At 40.3% G+C, this 16,109-nt stretch overlaps 1 protein-coding gene and 1 long non-coding RNA gene across 8 annotated transcripts in view; one reads left to right on the forward strand and one right to left on the reverse strand.

Moving 5' to 3' along the window:
* lrrc53 (leucine rich repeat containing 53) lies at nt 1-13,315 on the reverse strand. Of its 2 annotated transcripts, none has more exons than XM_035957964.2 (9): nt 13,167-13,315; nt 7,976-8,084; nt 7,774-7,893; nt 6,774-6,872; nt 5,661-5,836; nt 4,132-4,295; nt 3,845-4,034; nt 3,458-3,650; nt 1-2,418 (listed from the first exon to the last, which is right to left on the reverse strand). In XM_035957964.2, exons 2-9 carry the CDS (start codon nt 7,980-7,982, stop codon nt 197-199), a joined length of 3,171 nt encoding a protein of 1,056 aa, XP_035813857.1. In that variant the 5' UTR covers nt 7,983-8,084; nt 13,167-13,315; the 3' UTR covers nt 1-196. The 2 variants fall into 2 exon arrangements, with proteins under 2 accessions (XP_035813857.1, XP_023147597.1); XM_023291829.3 differs by lacking the exon at nt 13,167-13,315 and adding an exon at nt 8,951-9,088.
* The window catches only part of LOC111582944 (uncharacterized), a 19,359-nt gene continuing 12,198 nt past the window's right edge, over nt 8,949-16,109 (forward strand). For 5 of the 6 annotated variants that reach the window (XR_004849094.2, XR_008602950.1, XR_008602952.1 and 2 more), the window contains exons 1-2: nt 8,949-9,089; nt 15,303-15,583. This is a non-coding gene — a long non-coding RNA (uncharacterized LOC111582944). Of the gene's footprint in view, nt 9,090-10,833; nt 15,584-16,109 lie in introns of all 6 variants that reach the window. The other variant, XR_008602954.1, reaches the window with a different exon arrangement.

Here is a 16,109-nt window from a genome sequence, read left to right on the forward strand (position 1 = left end):
GAAGATTTTTACTCTTCTGCAGCTTTATAAAAATAAAACAACATAAAACAACAACATTACATTTTGCATCAGTTCATAACGTCACATTAACAATGTACAAGAACGACGGCATCAGATTCAGCTGTGGTATGTTCTGTACCTGATGTTACACTTTATTCTTTACAAATCTACTGAAAGAACACTTTAACCTGAGCTGCTAGCGTATTTTCCTCTCCAGAGCGGTGGGAGGTCGGCTGGACGTCTTCTCGGGAATCACCAGCCTCAGTTTCCTCCTCGGGGAGGAGCCTCCTTCCTCGGACAGATACTCCTGCTGCAGCAGGTTGGCTGCAGCTCCTGTGGATGATCCACTCTGTGTGGACAGAGTGGACGCTACACCAGACGCCCCTCCTTCAGCTCCTTCAGTTAAAGCCACAACCCCGGCTGATGTACCGCCTGTGGACCCAGCAGGGATCTGCCCGGTGCCTGTCTGACTGTTATTGTTGGACACATTCTCCACTGTGGTCACTGGTTCCAGATTCAGAGGGGTCACTGCAGAGGTTTCATCCTGACCCTGCACAGGCAGGCTCTCTTTGGTGGGGGGTGGTTGAGATTCAGTGGGTAGTTGATGTGGTGTAACTGGTACTGGATCAGGCTTTAGTCTGGGTCCAAGAGGAGAGCTATCGGGAGGCATCTGGCTCTGAGAGACGGACTGGACGGGATTAAATGCTGGGTTTGCTGCTGGAGCAGTAGCATGGACGGCACTTGCTTGCAAAGGGTTAGTATGTACAGTGTTAGCTAGAAAAGGGTAACCAGAGGACATGAGTCCTGCTGCAGCTGGTCGACTGTCTGGGGCAACACCTGGAGCCGAACCGGGCCCACTGAGTGCTATACCTGGAGCAACAGAAGCAGCCGGACCGCTGGGGAACAGTGCATTAGATCCTGAGTCCATTTTGTTGTTGAGCAGAAAGTTCCCGCCTTGAAGTGAGAGGCTGCTGCCGGTCAGCTGTGAGCCGGCTGAGCCCAGCAGGGAGAGGTTAGTAGTTCGACTCCTGTCAGGGGCTAAGAGGGAGAAGGGATGCTGGGAGGGAAGTTGAGTGATTCCAGCTGCCTGATACTGAACATTCTGAAGGTTTTGTGCCAGTCCAGTGACAGCAGTAGTGGCTGATGGGGCGCCAACGTCGGTGCTATCGGCAGGTTGGGAGTTCTCTGGCTGTTTATTCACATTGGATTCAGTTCTTTCCTGGCCGTCTTGCTCACTTTTGGAAGTTGCTTTTTTGTGCTTCGAGGTTTTGCCTTTCTCTCTGCCTTCTTCCTCACCATCTTCAGTCGAGCCTTCCGTCTTGGAGGACTTGCTGCCACTCTTTGCTTTCTTTCCTCTACCTTCCTTCTCCTCTCTTTCTTTTCCATCCCGTCTTTTCTCTTTACTTTTCTTGGGGCTGCTTCTCTCTGAGTGCCGCTGCTCGTTTTTCCTCTTGGGATGGACTTTGCTTTTTCGTAGTGGGTTCAAGTTTAGTTTAACCTTCAGCAGTCGGCTGGATTGGGCTTTGTGTCGCCTCTCTTTTTCCTTCTCTCTGTCTCTGGAGGTTTTCCCTTCCATCTTGTCTTCAATGTGACTGCTTCCTTGTTCGAGGGTTCTCTCCAGATCGAATGTTACATTTCTTGTTCCCCTTCTCGACTCGGCGTTCTTCATCATGTCTAAGTGGTGACTAACATTCCTTCCTCTGTCATTCTGTCGGTGTTGTGGAGGGAAACCATCAAACATTGCAGAGTCTCTTGGATTAGGTTGAACCCTACCTTGTCTCATGTTCTGATCCGGTGGTCTATATGTCCTGTAGCAGCTCTCACAGTGTAAAGTCTCAAATCCTCTGCTCTTTGCTTCCACGTCAGTCCTGTGATTGTCCACGTCTCTTCCAGTCTTATAGGGAGGCAGGTTTTCTGTTCTCTGACTGAAGGTTTCTCTCTGGGGATTGGAGGATGAGTTCATATTGCCTCGAGGAGGAAACTTGTTGGGAGTATCCCTGTTCAAGATGCCTTGCTGAAAGCCCGTCCTCCTCCTGTCTTCCTCCATCATCATCCTCACTCTCCTTCTTTCTCTGTCCTCCTCTGTTTCCATCCCTCCGTTCATCCTGTTGTCTCTTCTCATTGGGTTCATCCTCGACCCGTTGGTGCTGCAGTTGGGGCACCTTAAATAGCCGCTATTCTCCTCAGCTCTGGACCTGAACTGGCCAACATCATTCCTTGTATCTAACATCATTGCTTCCTTGTTTTCCTGTAAGAAAACATCCCTCCTGCCCTCAACAGTATCTAGATGATTTAAATGGTTTGCTGTGGTGCTGTTTCCTTCTTCTTCCTCTTTCAGCCTTTGGCTTTGTTTCCGTTTCTTCCTTTGAGACACTTGATGGTAGATCAGGACCATCAGCAGGGTCAAGCCAACACCACCTGAAGCACAGCAGGATGGGTGTATATGGGTATTCACATTCATCTCTACCATTCATAGACTGCATTAAGTAAATATCTTAAACCTGCATTCTTTCTGGTGGCCAGCAGGGGGCAGAAGTCAGATTGCATAGAAGCCTATGAGAATCTACTTCTGCCTTGGTTTGTTACCTCAATAAGCATTCGCCTAATAAATTTATGGTCTTCATTGCTAGTTTTAAGTCTCCTCCAATATGACATAAAGTTAATTTTGCACATTATGGTTCCATTTTGAATGAAATGGACAATAAAACAAGTTATGTTTCAGGGCAGGGCTGCTGTGTGATTGACAGGTACACAATGCATAATGTCCTTTTGCATCACAATAAACTTAATTCTACAATAATGAGCAATCAGAGAGCCACAAATTGGAATGCTAAAGTTAGTAAAACACATTTTCAACTAAATTTCATCAAAAAAAAGCAGCCTGATGGATTTTATCTTGGATTTGACCATGGAAATTCAAACTGGAGAATTCTGTCATATTAAGTCTGTTCCAACATCTAATTCTACAGAAACTACACAGGACAATAAGTAGGTTCAGTATGTGATTCAGTTTGTCTATTAAATTTCTATACAGTTGCTGTCCAAGCCACTTAGCATGCTAAATAGGGTTGTTTTATTAGTAAATTTGTATGCTACAAGTTAGCATCCTTGTTAGCTCACCAACCAGCTTGTGGAGAAGTTAAACAATGTTTGTCCCAGTGTATATTTTTTTTTGCCATTGCAGCTAATGAATAAGCTAATATTACTATAACAACATAGACTGTATGTAAAAGATGGATGTAGCCACTGTGGTGCCATCTACTGGTTGATGGAAGAACTGAAGGGGGAACCTACTTCTACATAAATTGATATAATATTTGTTATGCTTAATTTCTGCTGCATTAAATTTGGTAGAAATAGACTTGGACATCAGGGGTTAATTCATTAGTGACTTGGAACAGCAAAATTAATCTAGTTATACCATTTTTCTTGTCACTGTGTTGTGGATCAGCCTCACCGATGAAGCAGATGACGGCAGTGATGGCCAGATCTCGAGCGTACAGTAGAGGCGTCACGCTGTCTCTCGTCTCTACCTGCACTGTGATGTTCTGATTGGACGGGACACAGTTGGCATCGGTCAGCTCCAGAACCGTGGATACAGCCGGATTATCAGCACTCACACAAACCAACCTCCGGCCGTTATACAGAGTCTGAATGCAGCAAGAAGAAACATGTTAGCTTAAAGACTGATTCATAACATCTACCTGCAGAGCTGGTATGAGTCATAATTTCCAATCATCATCACTCTGTTGTGTTACTATTCCTTCGTTAATTCCTCTTAATGCAGCAGTTTCTGACAACAGGTGAATGTGAATTTGCAAAGGTGGTCGATGAACTCCTTCACCTTGTCAGGTTGTTGCATGAAGGTGGACAGGAAGGCAGCCAAGTCCAGCAGCTGACAGGAGCAGTTCCACGAGTTCAGGTCCAGGTTGAGGTTGGTCAGTAAGGTGAGGTAGGAAAAATCCTCGACGGGAGCAGAACTCAGACGGTTTCTGGAAAGATCCAGAGTCTTCAGGCTCACCAACCCACGGAAACTAAGACAAGAAGACGGGATTGTACATATATTAGGAGCATTGTCATAATAAAGCACTAACAAAACAGTTTTAGAAAGGATTGAATAAGCACACTAACCTGTTTTTGTCCATATGCTGGATCAGATTATCTGACAGATCCAGAGTCTCCAGCTCTCTGAGGTCATTCAGAGGAAAAGAACCAGAGTCCAAACTGGTCAACAGGTTTCCCTCCAGTTTCAGGCTCCGCAGAGCCTTTATACCTCTGAACCATCCGGCCTGGATCTGCACAGCAACAGAAAATCACCTAAGTGGGAATTCAAATTCAGTCTGACAACGTACTTAACCCTCTGATGTGCAGTGTGGGTCAGGAGATACCCATGTTCCATTGGATTTGGGTCACTTTTGACCCATGTTGCACATCAAAGAGGTAAAGTCATGATATCCAGCATACAGTCAGGAACTAAAATTTACATACATTTGTATAACGCATATATAAAGTAATGGTAGTCTGGAGTTTCTATTGACTTGTATGACTGGATTCATAGAAACACATGCATCATAGTCACAAAAAATAAACATGCACTTTAGTTCTTTCATAGATTTATGATAGGTCTTAATTTTTGGATGGCTGCAAAAAGTATTCTTGACCCAGCAGATCCGGATATATTTCTAGAGGACCTATGTTACGGCCACAGGTAGTTGTGTGCCGTCTTATTTCTGGGGTGGATTCCTTTTAGGCCTTTGTATGGGGAGATGACATGTGTGGGTTCAGCTGTGGCTGTTTTCAGAGCGTCTCCAGAACCCTAGCTCCCAGCCATCTCAACTGATGACTCCGGAGTAGACGACCTACACTCCAGCCTTGTTCTCCCCGCCTTCCCACCCGTCTGATTGGGCCACCACCCAGTTCCCTCTACCTTCAGCCAACCGGGTGCAGCTGTCACCACACATGAAGAGTATATATCTGCAACCAAGCTCAGTCTTGGCGGCTGCTATTTGTGACCAGTGTTTGTATTCTTGTATGGTCTGTAGTCACTGAGGGGTGACTACGGACATTTAGAGCTTCTGTTGGCGGCTGTGGAGCCTCAAGTCTTAGTGGAGACTGTGGCTCCTGTTAGCAGTCCTCCAACTTCGTGGGAAGCTATTCGTTATTTGAGCCTTTGTGTATTGTGTGTTAAATATCTGTGTTTAGAGGCACCAGTTTTGTTTAGTTAGTCCTGTGCACTGTCTGTATTAGTTTCTGTTTGTGGTGGGTGTTGCTATTGTGGTTTGGTTTTGGTTAGAGAGTATAGTTGTTTTGTTTGTGTTTAGTTTGTAAACTCTGTTGGCCTTTGTTTGGTTTTATTTGGTTCTTTGATTTATCAGCATCCACCGTCCCTTTTCTCTTTCTGTTATCACTGTTCTTTTGTGTTAATTTGCCACTGAGCTCTTTACAAGTGTATGCAACCTCTTGTTCACAGCTGTATAATATACTGTACATGTTCCTACTCAGTACAATAAGAAGACGGTGGACATCCTTTAAAATCAACATCTACTGACTGGTTCTTACTCCTCTGTTAATCTCTCACCCACCGGACCAAACAAACTCATCCAATCAATATTGAAACTAGCTTAAAGTTTCCATAGATCTCCCCCAGCAGATGTACCCACCATGCTGATGAGGTTGTGGCCCAGGGCGAGGACCTCTAGCTGGGTCAGGTTGATCAGAGCTCCACCCTGCAGAGCCTGGCTGGTCAGGAGGTTGTGGTCCAGCAGTAGAGTGTGGAGGAAGGGCAGCTTTTTGAAGGACTCTTCACCCAGCTCTGAGATCCGGTTATTACTGAGACCTGGACAGCAGACAGGTGAACAAATTCAACATATTAAAGCCACAATCAGTAACATGTTTGACTCTGATGCTCCCCTGCTGAGAACATCAGATCATAATGTGTAGCTGACCTCCTGCTACCTGAACCTGAAAGAGAATAAGTTGGAACAGATTTTTTGCTTTACCCTTCCTGCCATTGCTTGATACTTGGTGTTCTTTGCCAGTTTTGTGCCAAAGCCATCTGGCAGATTTCCTTCAAACATTCACCAGGTGGCTCATAATTTAAAGAGCAACTCTGCACTCGATCTTGTACGAAGAGCTTTCCATCGCTGACCTCTGCGGATTAACAGACTGCAGTTCTTAGAAGGAGCAGACAGCACAGAAAGACTGAAGGCCTGGGTGTAGTTACTCTTTCAGATCCTTTCTTTATCAGATGATGAAACACTACAGGTAAAACCTTTTCTTTCATGCACTGGTCAATTTTAAGATTGGATGTAGAAGATGTTAGGATATTTTTCTCACCGAACATGTCTTTTTTTGAGTCTCGTTAAAAGAAAACATCCAAAATACACATCAGGATTTTAATTTTAATACATTTTGTTACTGAATTACTGAATCTTTAATAAGATAAAACCCAATTTGCACGACTATACATAACATTTCAGGAAACTTGGAATACAGAAAAAAAATGCTCTGAGCCACTTCAGCAACACTTACATACACCAGACTTTACATTTTCATCTCAACCTGATGGTTTTTTACATTTCTATTCATTTATCATTCATCGTCCCATTTACAGAACATTAATTCTACTGAAATGTGAATTTTTTTTTTTTTTCTGGCTGTAGACAGAAGGTTCTCATTTATGGAGTGCTGAAGAGAGACATCCAGAAGGATTATGTAGATGAATGAGAAGTGTAGTAAACATGTACATGAATATGGATCCACACTGTGCTGACCTATGACAGTGATGTTGCTGAGGTCAGACAGGGAGGCAGGTTGGACTGTAGAGATGAAGCCTTCAGTGAGCAGCAGAGCCTGAGTGGAATCTGGAGCATCTGTTCACACAAACACACACAGCAGCATCAGCACATCAGGCCTCAGAGGTAACGTACACTGCAACCGCTTGAGATTAAATCCCAGTTTTATATTACGTTGTACTAGAGGATCGTATTGTCAGTTTAACTCGGTGGAAAATATTTACACAGGTTCATTTGTCGCATTACTGCATTACAGCAGCCCTGCACCCATTAAAGGCATTCACCCGCTTCAACATTAAATCATGGTCAATTTAATTTGGCTTTTTTGACAAGAATTAAGATCATTTCATGTCAATAAAGTAAATAAAAGTATTCACCCCCTTTGAACCGACTCACCTAATTCAACACAAGTGCAGCCAAAAAGTTGTTCAATTAGTGAAATGGAGATTAAATGAGTTCAGTGAATATGCCTGAAGTGATTGTAGCATAAAGACTCCTGTATCTGGAAGGTCCAGTCGCTAGTCAATCAGTACTTCTGGTTATAAATACAGCATAAAGACAAAAGAACACTCTAAACAGCTCTGTGAAAAGACTATTGAAAAACATTAGTCAGGGAATAAATACAAGATCATTTCCAAGTGGCTGAGTATACCTTAGAGTAAAGTTAAATTGAACATTAAGGAATGGAATGAATGTGTAAATCTGCCTAAAGCAGAAAGAAAGAGACTAGGAGGGAGGCCACCAAGACACGTATGACTCCTCTCAAGGAGTTACAAGCTTCAGCTTCCGTTTACTAAATACTGACTTAAAGGAAGTGAATGCAACCACTTATTTTAGGGATTTATATTTTTAATTAATTGATATTACTTTACAGAAATCCGTTTTTAAAAATGGCTTGTTTTGTAGATTCTTGTCAAAAAAGCTCTATTTAATTGCATCGGGGTTGTAAGGCTTTAATTACTGATGGCGTGTCTCTTACCTATAATGTGAGCCAGTCTTTGACAGATGACAGCATCCTCAGAACAAACCACACAGGAAGCAGGACATGGAGACACTCGCTGGGCTGTGATGACTGGCAGCAGCAATATCAGCCAAACACCTGGAGACAGAAACCTTCTGAATGCCTGACATCCATGCATTTATCTGATAACTGCGATGGAAACACATTGATGAAAACTCACTGGTCATGATGCGTTACAGTGGAGGCAGCATGGTGATGAGGTGACATCTCTTCTACTGGGCTGTAAACTGATGCAGCTTCATCATCATCACCATCATCATCTGTTGGGTCTATGAAGACACATTGTTGTAGAAACACTATAGTCACGTATAGTCACATCAGTATGAATGGGAACAAGCACTGAAAATGAACGGGGCGATGAAAAACACAGAGAGGTGTTTTGAACTGTGATTGCAGCTTGTATTTGTAAACTGAAAACCCTGACATGACCAGCACCAAACCATCATCAACATCAGTGCAGTTTCTCCTGTAAGTTTGTGACATGTTGTATGTAAAATTGCATTTAGACTACCGTTCAAAAGTTTACGGTCAAGTTTACTCATTTAGAGCAACTTTAACTCATTTAAAGAAACTTTAACTAATAGACAGCAACTTTAATTAATTTACATCAATTTCAACTAGTATAGAGCAATTTTAACTAATATAGAGCAACTTTAACTCATTTTTGAGCAACTTTAACTAATATAGAGCAACTTTAACTCATTTTTGAGCAACTTTAACTAATATAGAGCAACTTTAACTAATATAGAGCAACTTTAACTCATTTTTGAGCAACTGTTGAAACTTGTTCCTTTGTGTGTCAAGGATCACACAGTGTTGCAAAACGTTCCACTTTATTAACTAAAGTTATTAGCTACAGGATAGCTTCCAGAGACGACACTTTGGTCACATGACAACACCAGATCGCGCATAGCACAGTGTGTATATGTGATTGGCTGAGCTGTAACAGACGTCAGAGACATAAGTACGGTGGCTCATTGTGAACAAACTTAACAGTCATTTAGTCAAATGATCTACAGCAACTTCAACTAATATAGTGTCAGTCTTGAGTCCTGATGAGAGAGGATAAGGAGCAGCTGCGGCTAATCCCTCATCATCCTCCCACTATAAACACCGGCGCTGCATGCAGTTCTACCTATCGTTGGGGTCTCCACTGCGGAGACGTAGCCGACGGAGCAGCCTGCGTTCCCCTCAGCCGTCCGACAGATAGCGGACGTGGACCTTCCGCCCCTGGACTGCCCCGATCGGCCGGCCGCTCCCCTCCATCACTAGTAGTGAGTTCAGGCCTTAGTTGACATTTTTGTTAGTATTTTTGTATTATTGTTGTTAAGGAAATTCAATTCCGGGCTTCTTTTGGAACATATAGAACTGCCTCATCATTATTAGCAGCACCATCCACAACAGAACGCCAAAAGAACAGCGACAATTTACGGCACTCACCGAATAACCTCACTTCCGGCGCTCACATCGTCCACAATAAAAGCATGGCTCAAAACAATGAGTGAAGGCGTACAAATTCCATATTGCTTAACAGTTGTTAATAAAACCCTGTTTGTGACAGTCTGCCTACTGTCTGCTCTGTGCCACACTCACCTTGGGTTCAATTTTCCTACCAACCGTAACATACAGAGCAACTTTAACTCATTTTTGAGCAACTTTAACTCATTTTTGAGCAACTTTAACTAATATAGAGCAACTTTAATATCGAGCAACTTTAACTAATGTAAAATAACTTTAGTTAATATAGAGCAGCTTTAATTTTGAGTAACTTTAATATAGGGCAACGGGTAAAGTAACTTTAATATAGAGCAAATTTCACTTTAGATCAACTTTAACTACTATAGAGCAACTTTCACTTATTTTAGATCAACTTTACTATAGAGCAATTTTACTATAGAGAAACTTTAACAAATATAGAGCAACTTTAACTAATGTAAAGTAACTTTAGTTAATATAGGGCAACTTTAATTTTGAGTAACTTTAATTAATGTAGAGCAACTTTAACTAATATGGAGCAACTTTAACTAATGTAAAGTGACTTTAATATAGAGCAATTTTAACTATTATAGAGAAACTTTAACTCATTTTAAGCAACTTTTACTAATATAGGGCCACTTTAACTCATTTAGAGCAACTTTAATTCATGTACTCCACTGTTCAAAAGTTTGGGGCCACCTAGAAATGTCCTTTTTAAAGAAAGGCAGTTTTTTTTTCTTTCAATGAAGATAACATTAAATGAATCAGAAGTCCAGTCTAAATGACTATTCTAGCTGGAAACGGCTGATTTTTAATGGAATATCTCCATAGAGAGGCTGCACAGTGGCATAGTGGTTAGCACTTTCGCCTTGCAGCGAGAAGGTCCCTGGTTCGCGTCCCGGCTTTCCCGGGATCTTTCTGCATGGAGTTTGCATGTTCTCCCTGTGCATGCGTGGGTTTTCTCCGGGTACTCCGGCTTCCTCCCACAGTCCAAAAATATGCTGAGGTTAATTGATTACTCTAAATTGCCCGTAGGTGTGAATGTGAGAGTGATTGTTTGTCTCTGTATGTAGCCCTGTGACAGACTGGTGATCTGTCTAGGGTGTCCCCTGCCTTCACCTGAGTCAGCTGGGATAGACTCCAGCCCCCCCATGACCCTAGTGAGGAATAAGCGGTGTATAGATAATGGATATCTCCATTGAGGTACAGAGGAACATTTCCAGCAACCATCACTCCTGTGTTCTAATGCTACATTGTGTTAGCTAATGGTGTTGAAAGGCTCATTGATGATTAGAAAACCCTTGTGCAGTTATGTTAGCACATGGATAAAAGTGTGAGTTTTCATGGAAAATATGGAATTGTCTGGGTGACCCCAGACTTTTGAACAGTAGCGTATGAGTTTTGCTTCAGAGTGGTTTACACGTGTTGGTAAACGTCATCTGTGTGCCTGATTTGACACTTTGCTCTGGTTGCTAGGCAAGCAAACAGTAATGAGTGTGTTGGCAACGCACCAGTGTGACTGTGTGTTTGCGGTTTCATCAGGGAGGTGGAGGTTCTCCCCAGAGGATGCTGACTGATGGATGACAGCCAGACAGAGCAGCAGAAAGAGGCCTATCATGTTTCTGCCCAAGCTCTTTTACTAATAGACTGTTCCTCTGCTGAGGCTTTGATGGACAAATGTGAGTTTCTTCATAATATCCACGAACCAGAGCAGCTCGCCAACCAGAGAACAACTTTTTTACAAAGTACGGTGGTGCCGCTTTTATTTTTATTTGGTGATTTCAGTATTGGTGTCAACATGAACGGATTAGCAGACTATAGGCCTCCCTGCTTGTCCTACTATATGTAGGAGGATAAAACCCGCACTGGCAGCATTGTTTGTCATCTTTGTGGTCATTTTGCACCTCTTAGTAGCCATTGTGTCTCTTTCAGTGGTCATTTTCAGTTTCTTTGAGGTCGTTTTGTGTGTCTTAGCAGTGGGTCTCTGTAATATTTTAAGTCATTGTAATTGTTTTTGCACATCTTTGGTCATGTGTCATGATTGATGTTCAAAGCTTGTCAGTTGTTTTGTGTCTCTGTGTTTGTTGGTAGTTTATGTGCATCTCTGTGGTTATTTCTACATGTAGTTGTTTTGTCTGTTTGTGGTGCTTCTCTTTGTAGTTTATCTTTTTGTTATGTGTTTCTTTGTTGTTGTTTCACACCTAGATGTAGTTGTTTTGTGTCTCTGTAGTTGTTTCCTATCTCTTTGTAGTTGTTTTGCATCTCAAGGTAGTTGTTTTTGTCTCTTTGTAGTTGTTTTGTACCTACATATAGTTGTTTCTTGTCTCTTTGAAGCTGCATTCTGTCTCTTTGTAGTTGTTTTTGTGCCTATTTGTAGTTGTTTGTAGCTGTTCTTGTCTAGATGTAGTTGCCTGTAGTTGTATTTTGTGCCTCTTTGTAGTTGTTTTTGTCTCTTTGCAGCCATTTTGTGCCTCTTTGTGGTTGTTTAGCATCCCTTTGTAGCTTTTTTATGTCTTTTTGTAGCTGTTTTGTATCTCTTTGTAGCTGTTTATGCCTCTTCGTAGCTTTTTTGTGCCACTTTATAGTTGTTTGGTATCTCTTTGTAATTGGTTTGTGTCTCTTTGTTGTTGTTTGTAGCTGTTTTGTGCCTCTCTATAGCCATTTTGTGCAACTTTGTAGTTGTTTTGCATCTCTAGCTTTTTTAGTCTCTTTGTAGTTTTGTGTCTCTTTGTAGTTGTTTTGTATCTCTTTGTAGCTGTATTATGCCTCTTTGTAGTTGTTTAGCCTCTTTGTAGTTGTTTTGTGTCTCTTTGTAGTTGTTTTGCAACTACAAAGTTGTTGTTTGTATCTGTTTTGTGCCTCTCTGTAGTTGTTTTTGTCTCTTTGTAGCTGTTTTGTGCAACTTTGTAGTTGTTTAGCATCTCTTTGTAGCCATTTTGGGTCTCTTTGTAGTTGTTGTGCGTCTCTTTGTAGTTGTTTAGTGTCTCTTTGTAGCTGTTTTGTGTCTCTGTAGTTTTTGCTCCTAGTATATCAGTCAAAATCAGGTAATGGTTTAATGTTACTGAATGTAGGTAGAATTCTGTGTAGAATTTGCAAATTCAAAGCTTTGTCTGGTTTTATGTGGTGTTGACTGTTGGCTGTAGTTTTTCAGTGTTTTTTTCTTTCTGAATGGTTTAGATCAAGGTAGACTTAACCTCTACTGTGAAGCTGCAGGTCTGCTTTATTCTAATTATTCATATTTTCATTAAGCACAAATTTCCCTGAGGATTTAACCAAATAATCTCAACATAAATAGTACAGATATTAAAATGCTGCACTAAACTTTATACACTTGCTCATGCACTTATTTAATTATATGATCATATGGGTATTTTAGCAAACAAATTTGCAAATAATCACGAGTAAAAAGTTGTTTTAATAACACAGCAGAGAGTAGTTTAGTTTGCCTGGTTTCTGAAGCAGCTTTGGTTTCCTTGTCAGCTGTTTTAGTTAATGAGCTGCTGCTAATGAACTGCTAATTTGCCAAACAATTGCATTAGTGTAGCTTTCACTGAAGCCCTTTAGGGTCCCATTGTGGAGTGTTCCATGAGGTGAATTATTTCTGTCAGTTTTGGAATAATTCAAAACTATCCAAGCAATCTGTAAATCAGATTCATTCAGGCTGCTATCTGACTTATTCCCAGCGTTTCCTACAAATGTTCAGTCACCTCCTGCTTTTAACTGAGACTGGACAATTACATCAAAAGTACAGACCAAAGACAGATTATTAGCAGCTTCTTGTCTGGTTTTAGTTTCTGAACGTCCGTATACTTCACTAAACTAACACTCCATGCTCAGATCATCATGAAAGGTAATCTAAAAACATATGAACTTACCTGTTGAACAGAACCCAGAGGTCCACCCCCGCTGATGACATGGTATAGTCCACTCTCTTCTTAATCCATATGTATCATCAGCAGCTCTGTTCACTAATTAAACTCCCATCACTGACTGGTTGCTACAGTGCAGTAGCATGTTCTGCGTATACGAGCGTCTCTGGCTTCGGTTACCTGGCTGTTTCCTGAGCATGCTCAGTAGAGTCGGCTGTCATCTGAGATGCACAGATGTCATGTCTGACTCCGTTTCCTGAGTCCAATATGAGCCTTGAACTTCACACTTTAAGCTTTATTCTTTTTACCCTTAAATGCCAGTAAGTCTGATAGGATTGCCACCAAAAGAATCCAGAAATATGTACTTTCAAAATTCATATATTTAATTTTCATTCACTATTTACAGCTCATTGAAATACTTTTCTTTTGCTTTCAAAGGTATATTTTGCATCGTACCAATTATCTCAAATGTCTTTAAAACCAAAAACAGAGGGAAAAGAAAATAAATAAATAGATAAATAATCTGGGTTTATGGTCAGTTACTGTGTCCATTACTAATTAGCACACAGCTGACATTTGGTATTCTGTCTGAATAAACACATTCTTATTAATGACATGAATCAAAAATTTGCTCAAAGATGCTTTACTTGCCAGAACGCACAATTTTTATTCAGAAAATTCAGCATTTTAACTTCATTTTCTTGTTTACATTCAACAATTCAAGTGATTTGTCACTAGTCACACTAAAAAAAGTAGAAAAACTAGTGCAAATGCAAATTATTTTGGCACTTTTATGATAAAATTAGAATCAATGTGCAATAAAACAGAACTTTAATGAGCAGAGTGAGAAATGAAAGGTACGTTTTCCATCTTGTCATTTTTAACTGTTTATTAATCTGTTTACAAGCTAAATATGTATTTCAACATTGATTTTTGAGTATTTTCATATCTAAATGTCTTTTCTCCTTCAGAAAAAGCAAACATAATTTTGATAATTCATTCTTAACTTGAGGGCAGAAACATAAATTTATCTAATCTAACGTGATTTTGGGTGCTGGCCAACCCTGCTCTTTCAGCTGCCAAAAACATTATTTACATTTTCAAAACACAGTGGTTAATATTTAATATTTTCATTTGAACCTTGTCCTCATCTTTACAGGTCAAACCATGCAGATAAGGGAAGTGTGTTTGCAAGCTAACAGTCCTTTCCTGCTCCTTATCGTAACACTTTGTCTCCGTATCACACTGGAATCACTAAATGCTCAATGAATCCATTTAACATAACCTGTGTTTAGATATCTCAGGGACTATTAAAGATAAAAGCCTGAAAGCTGAAATATATCACTGAACAAGAAGATGCAATCTCTGATTATTACTTTTTTTCTGAAACAATCTAATGCCTTTGTTTCTGTGGTTCGACTGGTCATACCTGCTCAATCAGTTCAGGAAGTTCATTGAACATAATTTTTCATTTTTGTGATCAAGTATTATTTAATATTTAAAAGTATTCCATGTTTTGTATAATTGTGACATTAAAACTACATATGGCTCAGAAAGTATCACTAGTTGACTTCTGCATTATCAATCTTTTTGTTACTATTTGTTTAAAGATGGGACTCAAATGACGGCTTCAACTCCTCCATAATCAGAGACTATTTGATCTACTTGTCCAACATCACAGATTCTGAATCAATGGCAGGATGATTAAAAAATGGTAAAAATTTCAGGCTTTTATGTTTAGTGTCTGAGATGTTGTTGTTCATACAAATATCAATCTGCAGAAAAACCTACTGAAAGTGGGTCAACAGGCAATTTCTATAAAAAATATCTCAAAGTATTTGATAAATCAAACTTTCTAAACTAATTTTATCAGTGTTTATATTTTATGCTATGAAAAACTCAAGCAAATCAATGAACAGAAGCGATTCAAAAAATGTGACCATTTGAAATGGAATGACCTTCATATCAGCATATACAATTATCACCATAAGTAAACTATTAGTATTAGTAAACTATTATTAATATTATTATGTAGGATTGTGTGCAAGTGCAATTTTACTCTTTAGTGCAGTAACTCGCAAATGTGATTTGAATGAAAGATGTTAGAGTGTAACACATTAATCAGTTTTGTTGCTCCTTAAGACCTTCCATTTGAAGCCATCTCGGACGCCACTCTGTGACCTCAGACCTGAGGTACGTTGCTGTCATCACATGGTCAGGACGATCTTCCCAGCAGCCCCGGAGGACTCGATGATGTCGTGGTGGGCCTGGGTGGCTTTGTCCAGCGGATACTTGGAACCAACGACTGGACGCAGCCAACCAGCCTCCATCCCTGCAAAGAGCTGCGCTGCACACTGCTTGGTCTCCTCCTGGGAGACGAACAAGAAGGAAAAATGACAAAAATGGAAAATTATTCTATTTATGTAAGTACAAAGGATCCATGTCTATCGCTGTTGACTGTGACATCAGCACTGTGATTGACAATTGAAGTTGTATTAGATCCATTACAGCGACTTTCATTAATTTTCATTACATACACTGGGAAAAAATCTCCCTCTCAAAACAAGAAAAAAGCTTATTTCAAGGAACTTTTACCTTGAAATAAGTAACAAAATCTGCCAATAGAACAAGTGAAAAATGGCTTGGTAAGATTTCTTGCAATAAGAAATAATATTTAGAATATTGAGATCTCAAAATTAGCTGGGAAAACTTATTTTAAGCTATATTTTACCAGGATTGTCAAGCTTAAGTGTCTTAAAATAAGCCAGATATGCTACAAAAATAGCAGTTTTTCAATCAAAAACAGATGTTTGCTTTCATGTAACCTCCTAATTTGAGATGTATTAAACATATTTTGAGTTTTCTTGTAAAATTCAACTCAAAACAAGATCATTTCAACATTGTTTGGCTTAACAAGATATTTAAGATGCATTGTCTTAAAACAAGTCC

The sequence above is a fragment of the Amphiprion ocellaris genome, chromosome 10 (genome assembly GCF_022539595.1).
Source record: "Amphiprion ocellaris isolate individual 3 ecotype Okinawa chromosome 10, ASM2253959v1, whole genome shotgun sequence".
Lineage (NCBI taxonomy): Eukaryota > Metazoa > Chordata > Actinopteri > Pomacentridae > Amphiprion > Amphiprion ocellaris.